We start from the raw sequence: 13,681 nt of genomic DNA, 5'->3' as shown, positions 1-13,681 counted from the left end.
GTAGAAGAGTTGTGTTGTAAATACAGGGTGTCTCATTCAAAATACAACAAAAACAAAAAATCTACAATTTAGTAAAAACTTAGAAAGTATCCGCCAAAAGAGTTATAAAAAAAGATTACATTATGTTCTGACGTGGTAATAATGTGTAAATAATCATATTTTTTTTACAAAATGGTTAGTCATGAGCAACCCTTTCTTTATTACTATAACAAGGATGACAAAATCCATAAGTAGCAAAGCTCAAAAATTATAAATGAATATCGGGGCAAAAATTACTATAGAGCAATAAACATAAAACATAATAAAATAGGTAAAACAAGAAACCCTTTAAAATCACACAACCTTTTTAAATCACGAAAACTTAAAAATATAGGAATCGATCTAGCACCGCAATTATTAGACAATTCTTATAAAACTTTATGAAAATATGTAGAATATTAGCATATTTAATCCCAGACAATTTCAGTCGTCAATCCTGAATATGAATAGAGAAAATCATGAAAACCTAAAAATCTGGGAATCAATCTAGCTCTTCAATTAATAGACAAATCTTTACAAAACTTAGTGAAAATAAGTAAAATTTAAGATTGATTAATCCCTGCAAATTTCAGCCCTCTGTATAGATTCGCTACTAATAAAGGATGGGTAGTTTATACTAGGGTTGGGCCGGATATCCGGTCTGGCCGGTTATCCGGCCGGATATCCGGTCATTTTCAATATCTGGCCGGATACCGGATATTAAAACTATCCGGTTACATGATATCCGGCTGATTTTTGACGCAGGATATCCGGTTATCCGGCCGGATATCCGGATATCGAACGTTGGCCAGATATCCCACCGGGACCGGATATCCGGGTTTAGAAATCAGCCGGATATCCGGTATCCGGCCAAAAAAGTATCTGGCCCAACCCTAGTTTAGACACCCTATATAACTGTGTATGTAGTACAATCAAACTTTTTCTCTCACTCTAGTGCACACAATTGTATTCATCAACATGCCTCAGCACAGCTGCTCAATACTAAATCTAATGTAGGAAATTTGAGTGTTTATTGCCTACTATAAATAGGGGCCATCTGTCTATGGTCGGTCATCTTATTAACAGATCTATAGTATAGATGTATATACAGACAACTACCTCCCTTCCTGTTTCAAAGACCTCTATCGTCTGCTTCTAAATTATTTTCTGCTACTTGGCTGTGGTAATATAAGCAACACAATTGGTTGATTTTCAATGACCCAATAGAAAGGTGTCACAAGGCGGTTGCAATGGGGAGATACAATTATTTAACTCTTTCTCCCTCTAGTGTTTTACTCTAATATTCTATTATGATTGAAATAAGGACATCACTGGACTTATTCTAAGTATCCAAGAAAAATCAAAATCAATTTATGTAATGTTTCCACTACTAACAAAAAACATTGATAAGGTAAACCCGAGGGTAAATTAATCGAATCCAATTGTTTTTTCAATGTTTTTCAAATGTTTTTCCAATGTTTTTCCAATGTTTTTAAAATGTTTTTTAATGTTTTTTCAATGTTTTTTTTCAATATTTTTTCAATATTTTTAAATGTTTTTCAATGCTTTTTAATGTTTTTTTCCAATGTTTTTTCAATGTTTTATCTTTGTTTTTCAATGTTTTTCAATGTTCTTTCAATATTTTTTCAATGTTTTTCAATGTTTTTTATTGTTTTTTCCAATGTTTTCCATGTTTTTCAATGTTTTTCCAATTTTTTTCCATGTTATTCTAATTTTGAACTGAAAAACATTGAGAAAATAAATCCTCCAATGCTCCATGTAATAATGTGTTATTCAGGTATGAAATTTTACCTGGGTTACAATTTCATCAAGCTACTATATTGAAGCCTGTGGCAATGGAACTGTTATCTTTTAAAAACTTTCATTGTATGGGAAGAAAGTTGCTTAAAAAATCAGCATGTGATGTCATAAAAATGAGGGACATGAGAGGAGAAGTGGGAAAGAAAATCTCTAAAAAATAGACGGATAATCGATCATTTTTATGACGCCACATGCTGATTTTTTGAGTGACTTTCTCCCCATACCTTTCATTTACATTTGATAATTTACCAACCTTTAGTACAATTTCCTTGATAAAAAAAATGTATAAGTCTCCTTGAATGAATAGAATGAGTTGTGCAAGAACAAAAAGTCCTTGGAAAGTAAGGTATAACAAAATGGATAGTGGTTATACCCAGTGACTAAGGGAGGGGACAATGGGCAATTACTTCAATTGAAGAGTTTTGCTGAAAAACAATGAAAACTTGATTTATCCAGAAAATTTGAGGATAATAGAAAAGTGTTCATGGTAGTCTAATTTAGAAAAAAATAGTTATAAGAAAAAAAACATTTACTAAAAAAATAGGTTACCAGTACATCACAATGTAGTAAACATTTCTTGAAATTTAGATTACCAGTACATCACAATGTAGTAAACATTCTGTAAATAATCACTAAAAAAATAATTAAATATTTGATCCATTGTCCCCTCCCTTACTCCCTGGTTATACAATGCAATTCAAAGTAAAACTCAGGGACAAGTGACTTATAACGAGAAATTGACAATAAGAAACTTTGCTGAGTAATGGGAGTGGAGGTGGGGGGGGGGGGGGAGTGGGTGGATTGCAATTTTTTGACATACATATCATCTAGGGTAGCTAGTTGTATTCTGAGGCATGTAGAAGGGGTTTATACATGCCCCTGCCAAAATTAAAAATGGATAAATCCTGTGCACGTGCAGGCCAAGGGTTGTTTTTTTTTGTATCTGACAAAGCCAAAATTGTGTTAAAATTGTGTATATTATTCATATGACGTCTCAAAATGACAGAGACCAAAGTGTCTTATAAATCAGATGTGACGTCATAAAAATAGAGAGATGAGAGGTGAAGTGGGAAAGAAAACTCCTAAAAAAAGAGATGAATAATATCAAATGTGCCAATATCATTATTTTTGTCCAAATATTTCTTTGTCATTTTTTAATAAATTTATGTTTAAATTCAATTTTGTACATGATTTTGCTCATTAAATAAAGTTTTAATCGTTTGTGAACAGCTGAATGTATGGCTTTCAGAAAATTATTAAAAAAAAGTATTAATTTCAATAATATATCTGGATAATCATGCAATTTTACTAAAAGCCATACTGACTTTAAGGACTTCTAAAGTTCCAATTTTATTTCAGGCTAGCCAGGCAGAATCTTCTACCTGGATTCTATTATATACTTTATCTGCTTTGATATAAATGGATCTTTGTTTGTCATTTATTAGATCAATTCAGCAATTTAGTTAATTGACAAATTTTAAAAGAAATATTAAATTTTAACGCAGTTATGAATTTAAAAATAGCATCTTTCTATTTTGTTTATGATCAATTGAAGCATAAAAGTTTAACAAAAATTCGTCTTAAATTTATCTAAATTTATTGTAATTTTTCTCATTGACGTCAGTGGAAACTTTTAAGACATTGAATATTTTTATGATAAATTTAGACTTTATTGTTAAACCTGGCCATTTTTTTTTCTTCAAAATATTTTTATATTAAAGTTGTTTTTGCCCAAAAGAGGACTATCCACGAACGAGAGCACATGATTCTAAGTACCTTCCAGCATTGATCCTGAGTATTTTCTTTCAGATTATAATAGGACACCATATATTATTAATATATTGACGAGAAAATTTATGTTTCACCATGTTTTTTTAGGTATTTTAATTGATTTTGAAAACTTTTATGAAGCGAATTCTTTTAATAAAATGGATATTTGATGATACATATGAGAATACTCGTGTTATATAGATTGTAAATTAATCCATATTAGCATTGATTTAAACATACATATGAGATATAGTAAATGTGCTTTTGACTTTTTTTAATTTTTATCATTTGACAACATGGACAATTAAAGACACCCTAAACTCAACAAAACGTTTGATAGAATTTTAAGGAAAAATGGTGGACATTTTTTTACTTTTCTTCAACTTGAAGTGGTGAAACATAAATTTTCTCGTCAATATATTAATAATATGTGGTGACCTATTATATTGTGAAAGAAAATACTCAGGATCAATGCTGGAAGGTACTTAGAATCACGTGCTCTTGTTCGTGGATAGTCCTCACGTTTTAAAGTTTTCAAATTGAAGTATAAAAGATCATTTTATGCATTTTGATTGTGTCTATTTAGTGTAATAAATCAGAGAGAGAGAAAGGGGACAATGGGCTGTTTTTTACACTGGTCTCCAAAGTTTTAAAATCACGTTTTCTTATTCGTTGACTTAACAACTTTGGGGACTTTTGATTGGTTGGTTAATTTAGTTGAGTGTTCAAACGTTTCAACCAGTTATTTTAATCTACAGAAGGTGTAATTGGGAATGTACATCATTTTAACGGTCATTGTCTTATCCCTTTAGATTCCTAAGGTTTTCAGTACTTGCTTTAGATCATTCTTAAATTGTTTTAAAAAAATAATTTTTGCTGGCTAATAAAAATCCTTTTAATATAAAATTGATATTGTATAATTGTGTTAGATTATGAAACTGTCGTAAGTCAGAGGGAAAGGACACTACACGATAATTCAAATTCAGAAACTCATTTATGTAAAATTCTGCTCTGGATAGCTAGTAGTCAGAGATCTAAAGAGATAATTCAATGACCGTTAAATTTATGGACATCCCCAATGATGAAACACAAAATTAGTGGTTGAAACGTTTGAACACTCAACTTAATAAAACTCAAAATTCAGTTAAAGACCCCAAATTGTTAAGCCAACTAATAAGAAAGATTTGTTTAAGAAACTTTGGTGACTAGTGTAATAAACAGCCCATTGACCCCTCTCTCTCAGAGTTGTTATGGGGGACGAAAGAGATGTAAATTTACAATCCGTTTCCAAATGAGAAGCTGATATGTAGAAAGAATGGGAGAGACAAAAGTTATTTCTTGCATCGTATTATAAACAGCTTTCCGCGGATATAAAATGTACAATTATAAGATTAAAACCAGTTTTTGTAGCCCCGGGATGCCGAAGGCACGGCTAAAAAACTGGCTTTAATCTTATGATTGTACATTTTTACATTCGTAGAAAACTAAATATGATACTATGCTATACATAGTTTTTTTTTGTATGTATGAGAACCAGTTCTAATCCACTGGATTAGAATCGGTTTCGAATGAATATGAGACAAAAGATTATTCTCCTCTTTCATAAAAAAATATATTCGGACAAAACTACCAATATTTGGTAATGGGAATTATTGGAAAGTAAGATCATAGTAAAACCTTGTGACGACTCACAATTGAGTATGTGAAAATTAACCAATAGTGTCGAGAATATTAACACAGCCAAGTAGTGAAAAACAATTTTATAGCAGATGAAAAAGGTCCTTGAAAAGGGGGGCAGATTTCTAGTTAGGAATACCTATTATGAGGTTTATGTAGCTAATAATTCAATAAAAATTGCCAAAGCAGTACCCCAAAAAGAATAGTTATTGATTGCATCATATTATAGACAGCTTTCAGCAGGTATCAAAATATTAAAACCATTTTTGTAGCCCCAATGGGCCGAAGGCCTGGGCCAAAAAAGTTGGTATTAATTTTATGATTTTTATTTTAATAGGTATTCAATATTCAAGGAAAATTGTATGTAATACGAGGCTATACATAGTTTTTCAATCCAGCAGATATTTTTAGGTTTCGAAGCCATACTGGAAAAATTATTTAAATCTTTAGATTTTGATGTTTTATGGAGACACATGATAAAAAGTTTTAATCATGAGTCAATAAGCCCCCTTCATCTTTTGTTCAAACTATCTAGTAATCATCGTCAGGGAGGGAGGGGACGTGTGAGGATACAGATGCCCCTGTTTCAGATAACCAGTAATTCCCCTACAAAGAGGTGGGAAATTTAAAATCTCCTGGGCATATGAGGCTGGGGCATCTGATATATCACCAGAGGGAACATTGGGCTGTTTATTAAACTAGTCCCCAAAGTCTTAGCATTACATTTTCTTATTCATTAACTTATCAACCTTGAGGTCTTTTATCGAATTTGATTGATTGGTTCATCATTGGGGATGTACACCAATTTGTCATTGTCTTATCCCTTTAGATCTCTGAATCGTCGTATAGATTTAGCAGGGAGATCGTGATATAATAATTGAAAACACAATTTATCTAGAAATAAAAATAAATTGGTGGGGTAAATTTTATCAAATTTTAAATAAGTTGGTGGGGTGGTTTTTTTTGTTTGTTTGTTTATTAGTTTTGGTTAGGTAAGTATAGTTTATATTAGGTACACACCACAATCCCTTATTTTCAACTATCGGCTACGCCCCTAAAGACCTCTAGTGGTATGTAATATTGTTTTTTCAATCTAAGTTAAAATCAGCTATTTACCAAAAATATTTTTTTTATATCTTTTTGCGATTTCTCTTGGCAGGGTGGTGGTACCTTCCCCCAAAATAGCTATAAACCTTCAAAGGACCTATGAGAAGATACTCTGTAAAGGAAAACCACATCGGTTCAGCGGTTAGCAAGATCCTTTGGTACAAACAGACACACAGACAAACAAATAAACATCATGTTACTTTGTTCAGTTCTCGACAGGCACTTTAAAGGCGAGCACCAAAAAAATCCCGGTTTGATAAAGCCAGATTTAAGGGAAAAAAATATTTATTAAAATTTTCACCTTTAGTAAATATACAATAAATAAAAAGTAGAAATGTTTTTTGTAACATTTTAACCTTTTTTATGAATTAGGAATACTAAAACAAGATAATCTAATTATACATTCAAAGATTTTAAATTATAAAGGGGGAGGTAGGTTGTGCTAAAATCCCGTAAATGTGTGAGTTTTAAGGATTAAAAGCAGTAGTAGAACATATTCACCAATATAAATATATAAAAACTCACACCTTTTAGAAATTTTTCACAATTTACCACCCCTTTTTAGGCAATAACAGCGCATAATTGCTGTTTTTTAGCCAGTGCTTGAATGGACGAGCTAGCCAGACTTACAGAGAGACCTTAGTTATATAGTAGCTTAATACATTGATACTGAGAGAGAGAGAGAGAGGACATTAGTCCCCAAAGTTTTTTAATAACGTCTTCTGAATTCATTGGCTTGACAACTTTGGGGACTTTTATTGAATTCTAATTAGTTAGTTTATTAGTTTCAACTATTAAGATTATTTTAAAGAAGGGGTCATTTGTATAACATCATTGGTGATACATATCAATTTATCGGCCATTGTCTTATCCCTTTATATCCCTGATTATTAAATTATAATTGTTCCTGTGTTGACAGAAGTCCTCGTCCTTTCACTCCTTTCTTAAACTCCTGAAACAAATATTCAATTATTTTATAAGTGTGCTGGCGGTTACGCCCCTGATTTCTCTCGGAAGGGTGGGGGTACCCTCCACAAAAATGGCTATAAACCTTACCTTATGAAATCTGATCGATTAAGAGTTAAATATGATTTAGAAAGCGTAGCAATTCTATAATTGTTACCAGAATGTTCGTACATCCATTTTAAACATGTGGATTAATTTTGTAGACAAATATATGGAAAAATATGTTATAACTCTGAAATAGTAAGACAAACGAACATCAACTCTTGTAGAGTGTCAGAACTGAAAAACAGAATATAAATGTATAAAAGTCGACACAAAATTGTAAGTAAATTTCTTGAAAAACTGCTTTAATACAGGATAATGTTTAAGGACATACTTACATTTTTAGGACTTGACTATAAAGTTGCTTCGCTTATAATATTGTGCTTTGTTGGCGCCCAGAAATCAGTATACCAAAAATCAGATCAATCGGATAATTAGATCATATAAAATCGTGATGTTTAAAATGGACGTATGGTCATTCTGGTAACGATTATAGAGTTGCTACGCTTTCTAAATCGCACTAAACTACTACAGGAATCACCATTCTAAGTTTAAAATCGATAGGACAATTCTAGCATGCCTAAATTACCGAAAAAAATAGATCCGTTCCGGACGGACGGACACACCCTAATTATAGAAAAGCTTCGCCTTGAAAAATATTTTAAGTGAATAAAAATTGAAACATCAATAAATTTTCTATAAAAAATAGAAATATTTTATAAAGAAAAGAATATAGTTCAATTCAATTAATCTTTAAGGATTATTGAGAGATTTTGGAACTTTTTATTCAGAGAGCAAGGATGTTTAAGTCTATTAATAGCGAAGCTTTTAAAAACGATTAGCAATACATTGATTTTAAGACATTTAAGAGAGAAGCTTTTAAAAACGATTAGCAATACATTGATTTTAAGACATTTAAGAGAGAAGAAGAGAAAAGAAGGAAAGATAGGGTCACTTTAAGAGTAGCTTGTCTACTTAAAACTTAAATAAATCCTTATACTAAAGTAACAGGATGTTTGTGTATCTGTGTGTCTGTCTGTGTGTCTGTACCGAAGGATCTCGCTAACCGCAGAACCGATCGGGTTCTCCTTAACCGGTTAGCTTCTCATAGGTCCCGGGAAGGTTTATAACTATTTTAATTTGGGGGTGGGACACCCCAACCCCATAAAAATGAAAAAAAAAATTTTGACTAAAAAAAAAATTTCCGCCCTCCAAAATATTTGTTTTTACTTTTTCTTTTAAAATCTAAAATAAGAAATTGGGTTATCAAATTCGACTCCCCCCTCCTCAAGTGCCCCTAGAGGCCTCTAGGGGCGTAGCCGCTAGTAGAAATTAAACAGTTAACAGTTTAAAAAACAAAATTAATTTATATAATTCAACTATTCAAATCAAGATATTTTTCCTTTTAACCATCTTAATATATAAATTAAATTTACTTTTTATTTTTGTAATTCGAAAAATTGGAGAGTCCGAACATTTTTTTGTCGCTTATCATTAGTTAAAATATTGTTATAAATATAATTGTTTTCTTTAAGTAAGTTGATAAAATAATAAAATCTCAATTCAAAAGTATTTCCTTGAAATCTTAAAGTATTTTTAAATAATAATTAGGATAGGTCCGTCCGTCCGTGCATAGATTTAGATATGTTAGAATTGTCATATCGATTTCAAACTTTGCATGAAGATTCCAATAACAGCACTATTTATAAGGTGTAGCAATTCTATAATCATTACTAGATAGTCCGTTCCTCTATTTAAAACATATGCTGCTTTTTAATCTTTTCAACAACAATTTTTATGTAATATTACTATCCTAATCCACATTTTTATTCTACGTTTTCAGATCTGACACTCTACACTTGATGTTGTCATCCTTGTTTATTCATTGCATCGTATTATAGACAGCCCCGAGATGCCGAAGGCACAGGCTAACAAAACTAGTTTTAAACTTGTAATTGTACATTTTTATATTAGTAGAAAACTGAATATAATACGATATGATACATGATTTAATGAATGGCCTAGAAATGGTTCTAATCCAGCGGATATTATTAATCGGTTTGGAAGCCGTACTGAAAACAATTCTTACCTGTAGAGATATATTGAGATATCTAACCAAATACTGAGCACCTGATCAAATAATTCATTTTTTGGATAAAACTGATACTTTTCTCCTTTTTAACGTGGCTGGCTGTCCAGGGATCTAAAGGGATAAGACAATAGTTGATAAATTAATGGACATTCACAATGATGATATACACAATTACCCCTTCTGTAGATTACAATTAGTGGATAACTTAATGAACCAACCAATAAAAATTTAATAAAAAGTCCTCAAATTTGTTAAGCTAATGAGTAAGTACACGTAATTGTAAAACTTTGGGGACCACTATATTAAATAGCCCAATGTCCCCTCCCTCCCTAGTGGCTGTGATTCTTTATGAATTTGGACATGTTAGAATCGTTCTAACAGCTTCAAACATTGCATGGGAATTCCTGTAACAATGGGATATAAACTTTAAAGCTTATCAACGCAATAAATATTACCAGAATGTTAACAAGTTCATTTTATCAAATGTTTAAATCTATTCGTAAATAAAAAGCCTCTAGAGTTGAAGAAGGTTAAAACAACCTTATGATGTATATGGAGGTAGCAGGACAAAGTGTCTCAAAAATCAGTCATGTGACGTCATAAAAATGAGGGAGATGTAAGGAGAAGTGGGAAATAAAACCCCTAAAAAAGAGATGGATAAACCCTCATTTTTATAACGTCACATGGCTGACTTTTGAGACACTTTGTGCAACTACATTTATTAACAATTCATGGAGATACGGAAAAAAATTGTAGAGATATGGAATGTGTCATGTGTGACGTCATAAAAATACGTCTAAATCCGTCTCTTTTGTACATGTTTCCATTCCCACTTATAACATCCTTTATTTTTATGACGTTACATATGACACATTCCATATCTCCACAATTCATTTATCAAGAATTCTACATAATATTTACTTTGTTTAATATAAAAGGTGTAGTTGAGCTTTGCTTTTATAAATGTTGTCATCCTTGTTATTTAGTAATTTTTAAAATTTATGAATTATTCCTTGAAGACTACAGCGACATTTAAAAGCTCCATCTGTTGAATTGGAACATTTCCCGCCACTGCTGTGAGAATATGAACATTTTCCCGCGCTAAACTGTGGTTGGCTGCTGCTGGACAGCTGATTTTTCGCGGGCTTTTCCTCAGACGAGGGATAATCACGTGATTCCATTCTTCTGCTCCAAAGAAAAACAATTGATTGTAGGAAAATGCAAAATTTCGAAGCAAAGGTCAATGTTAAATTGTTATTGCATTGTTTTGCTTTTCTTACTTTTGTTTTACGTAATTTAGCAAAAAAAATATTTTAAAAAAAGTGGGGACAACGGAAAGTATTATGTGTGACGTCATAAAAATATGTCTAAAAGGGATTATGAGAGGAGAAGTGGGAAAGGAAACTCGAAAAAAATAGATGTATTCCATGACGTCACGTATAACATTTTCTGCAAATTTATAAAGGTGATTAGACAAAGACTGAATATATTGGCAAGGGGTTAAAAACCCTCCTTCAATCTCTATAGGACGCTCAACTAAAATCCCATCTAGCCTGGTCCTAAAGGATTACATATATGTTTAATATTTAAACAAACAAAAAAGAAATTATGTCCTTAAGGATTAAAAAATATAAAATTTTCAGAAAATGTGTCTGTGTCCCAGTAATAGATCAGAGTGTATAATATTTGCCAATTATAAAGTGAATCATAGATTCCATAGCAAAGCTAAATCTCCATTTCTGTGTGTGTGTGTGTGAGTGTGTGTGTGTATGTTTGTGTGGAACTCTCTTTAATAAAAGTTTTCAAGGACTGGGCTGTAAAGAATTGTGTGTGTTGCAACCAACCCCTGAGAACAACTGAAAATTGATTGCCTATTTCTTCCCTAATTTCCGAAGTTGTACAACATACAACCCAACTATTGCAAAAGCTATTTTCAGTTACTCCGGTCAAAGGGAAAAGCGATATATTATACATTATACGATTTATACATTATACATTCAAAATTTAAATTTTTCAAATTTGGATTTTTTTTGGAAGTTTGATGTTTTTTAGCTAGTAGTAAATCTTGAGATAGGATGAGGAAACTGTGTACACATTCGGTAATTCAAATTCAACTGACCACCCCTGATGTTTGTTTTGCAAATTGCATCTCAAATTACCAGTCCCCAACGCCCCCCCCCCCCCCACCACGATCATTAGAGGGGTTCAAAATATAGAGATTCTTCGCTTATAACATTATACTTTGTTGTCCTAGAAATCAGTTTTCCAAAAATCAGATAATTTTATCGCACAAAAGTTTAAAATAATCATGGTTTAAATGGACTTGTGGACATTCTGGTAACGATTATAGAGTTGCTTTCTATATCCTACCTAACTACTAGAGGAATCACCACGCAAAGTTTGAAATCGATAGGACAATTCTAACATTCCTAAATTAACGAAAATAGCTAACCATTACGGACTGACGGACGGACGGATCGACCCTAATTATAGAAAAGCTTCGCTTTTAATAAGATTTCACACTAACACAATCATTAGAGTAAAACACTAGAGGGGGAATGGGTTAAATAACTGTATCTCCCCATCGCAGTGTCTTTGTGCCGACTCTCAATTGGGTCATTGAAAATCAACCAATTGTGTTAGTTATATTAACACAGCCAAGTAGCAGAAAACAATTTGGTAGAATAAGGTCATTGAAAAAGAGAGAAAGGTAGTTTTAACACTCACCTTAAAGAGTCAACCAATCAAAATTCTTTAAAGTCCCCAAAGTTATCAAGCAACGAATAAGGAAAAGTTATTATAAAACTTTGGGGACCAGTGTAATTTAACAATTATCCCATTGTCCCCTCTCTTTCAAACATTTCTTTGGTGAATTCTCTTTCCGCTTTTTCTTTCTTACTTCTCCTATTTCTTAAAAGTTCTCTTTCTCTCCTGTTTATTTCAATGTAATAAAAAAGACCTTTAATCTAAAAAACAGTTTTTAAAAATATATTACTTTTCGGGTATAGTCCCTTTCGTAACATCGCACCTTATGGGGCGATTTTTCGTATTTTTCACAGTAGCTTTTCTCCTATTTCTAGCCACTGCGGGGAGCTCAAACCCTGTGGGGCTAATTACCTAACCCTGTGGGGCAATCACCTAACCCAATATAACCTAACCTAACCTAAAATAACCCATAAAAGTCCATTTTAAAAATACGACGAATCGCCCCTTATGGGGCGATGTTACGAAAGGGACTATTCCCTACTTTTCTTAATTGTAGCAAAGCTACTATGTACAAGTAATGGGTACAAGTAAGTCTATCTATAATACAAAGTAGAACGGTGTCTGTCTGTCTGTCTGTCCATCTGAAGCTTATTATCTCAGTAACCACTGAACCGATTGGGGTCTATTCTTCAGGGAATATACCTACTTGTTCTGTGATGGTTTTAAGCTAAAAATCTTTTTTCTTTTTGTAAAAAAAAACAAATAAAAGGGATGGTGGGGGGGGGGCCTAGTAATTAGGGGAGAAGCCGCTAGTCCATTATAAAGTGATATATACACTACAATGGATTTACATATTATGTAGGATATGTAAGCAAAATATTACAAAATATGATTTATTTTTTGTTTTTAAAACTTTGTTTTGTAGCTTTTGGTTAGGTAAATGTTTAGGATTGCCCCGCAGGGGGTACAAAATTAAAAATAAGATTTTATGGAGATGGAGGGTTAGGGGGGCGGATTTCGCTGCAAAATCATCAAGTAATAGATATGAGTGAAAATACTAAAAACAATTTTCTCGTATTCATTCGAATCCGGTGGATAGGAACCGGTTCTCATCAATACGAAAAAAACTATGTCTAGCATCGTATTATACCCAGTTTTCTACGAATATAGAAATGTACAATCATAAGATTAAAACCAGTTTTTTTAGCCCGTGCCTCATAATTGTACATTCTATATCCGCGGAAAGCCGTTTATAATACGATGCGAGAAATAACTATTATTATTTGAGGAAAAATTTTCTCTTTCCCCGTTTCTATGATTCTTTGCTTTCTGTGATCTAACCCGAAGTTTAATTAATCTATTGTGTTTGTTTGCCAGCGTAAGGGATAAAGGAATAGACCAGGGATCTGAAGGGATAAGACAATGGCAGATAATTTGATGAACATCCCCCATGTTGATACACCAAATTACCACTTCTGTAAA

At 32.3% G+C, this 13,681-nt stretch overlaps 1 protein-coding gene across 1 annotated transcript in view; it reads right to left on the bottom strand.

The window, feature by feature from the left end:
- Window positions 1-13,681, bottom strand: part of LOC145329319 (uncharacterized) — a 126,721-nt gene that overhangs the window by 57,171 nt on the left and 55,869 nt on the right. The window contains exons 5-7 of the mRNA XM_080173379.1: window positions 10,508-10,681; window positions 9,491-9,533; window positions 7,303-7,345 (exon numbers count right to left, since the gene is read on the bottom strand). Coding sequence (XP_080029505.1) covers window positions 7,303-7,345; window positions 9,491-9,533; window positions 10,508-10,681 — 260 coding nt within the window. The remainder of the gene's footprint in view (window positions 1-7,302; window positions 7,346-9,490; window positions 9,534-10,507; window positions 10,682-13,681) is intronic.

This window comes from Acartia tonsa, chromosome 10 (genome assembly GCF_053477335.1).
Source record: "Acartia tonsa isolate MP-2025a chromosome 10, ASM5347733v1, whole genome shotgun sequence".
NCBI classification, from domain to species: Eukaryota; Metazoa; Arthropoda; class Copepoda; order Calanoida; family Acartiidae; genus Acartia; species Acartia tonsa.
Note: the sequence above shows the minus strand (reverse complement) of the source record. Positions and strands in the feature narration are given on the sequence as shown.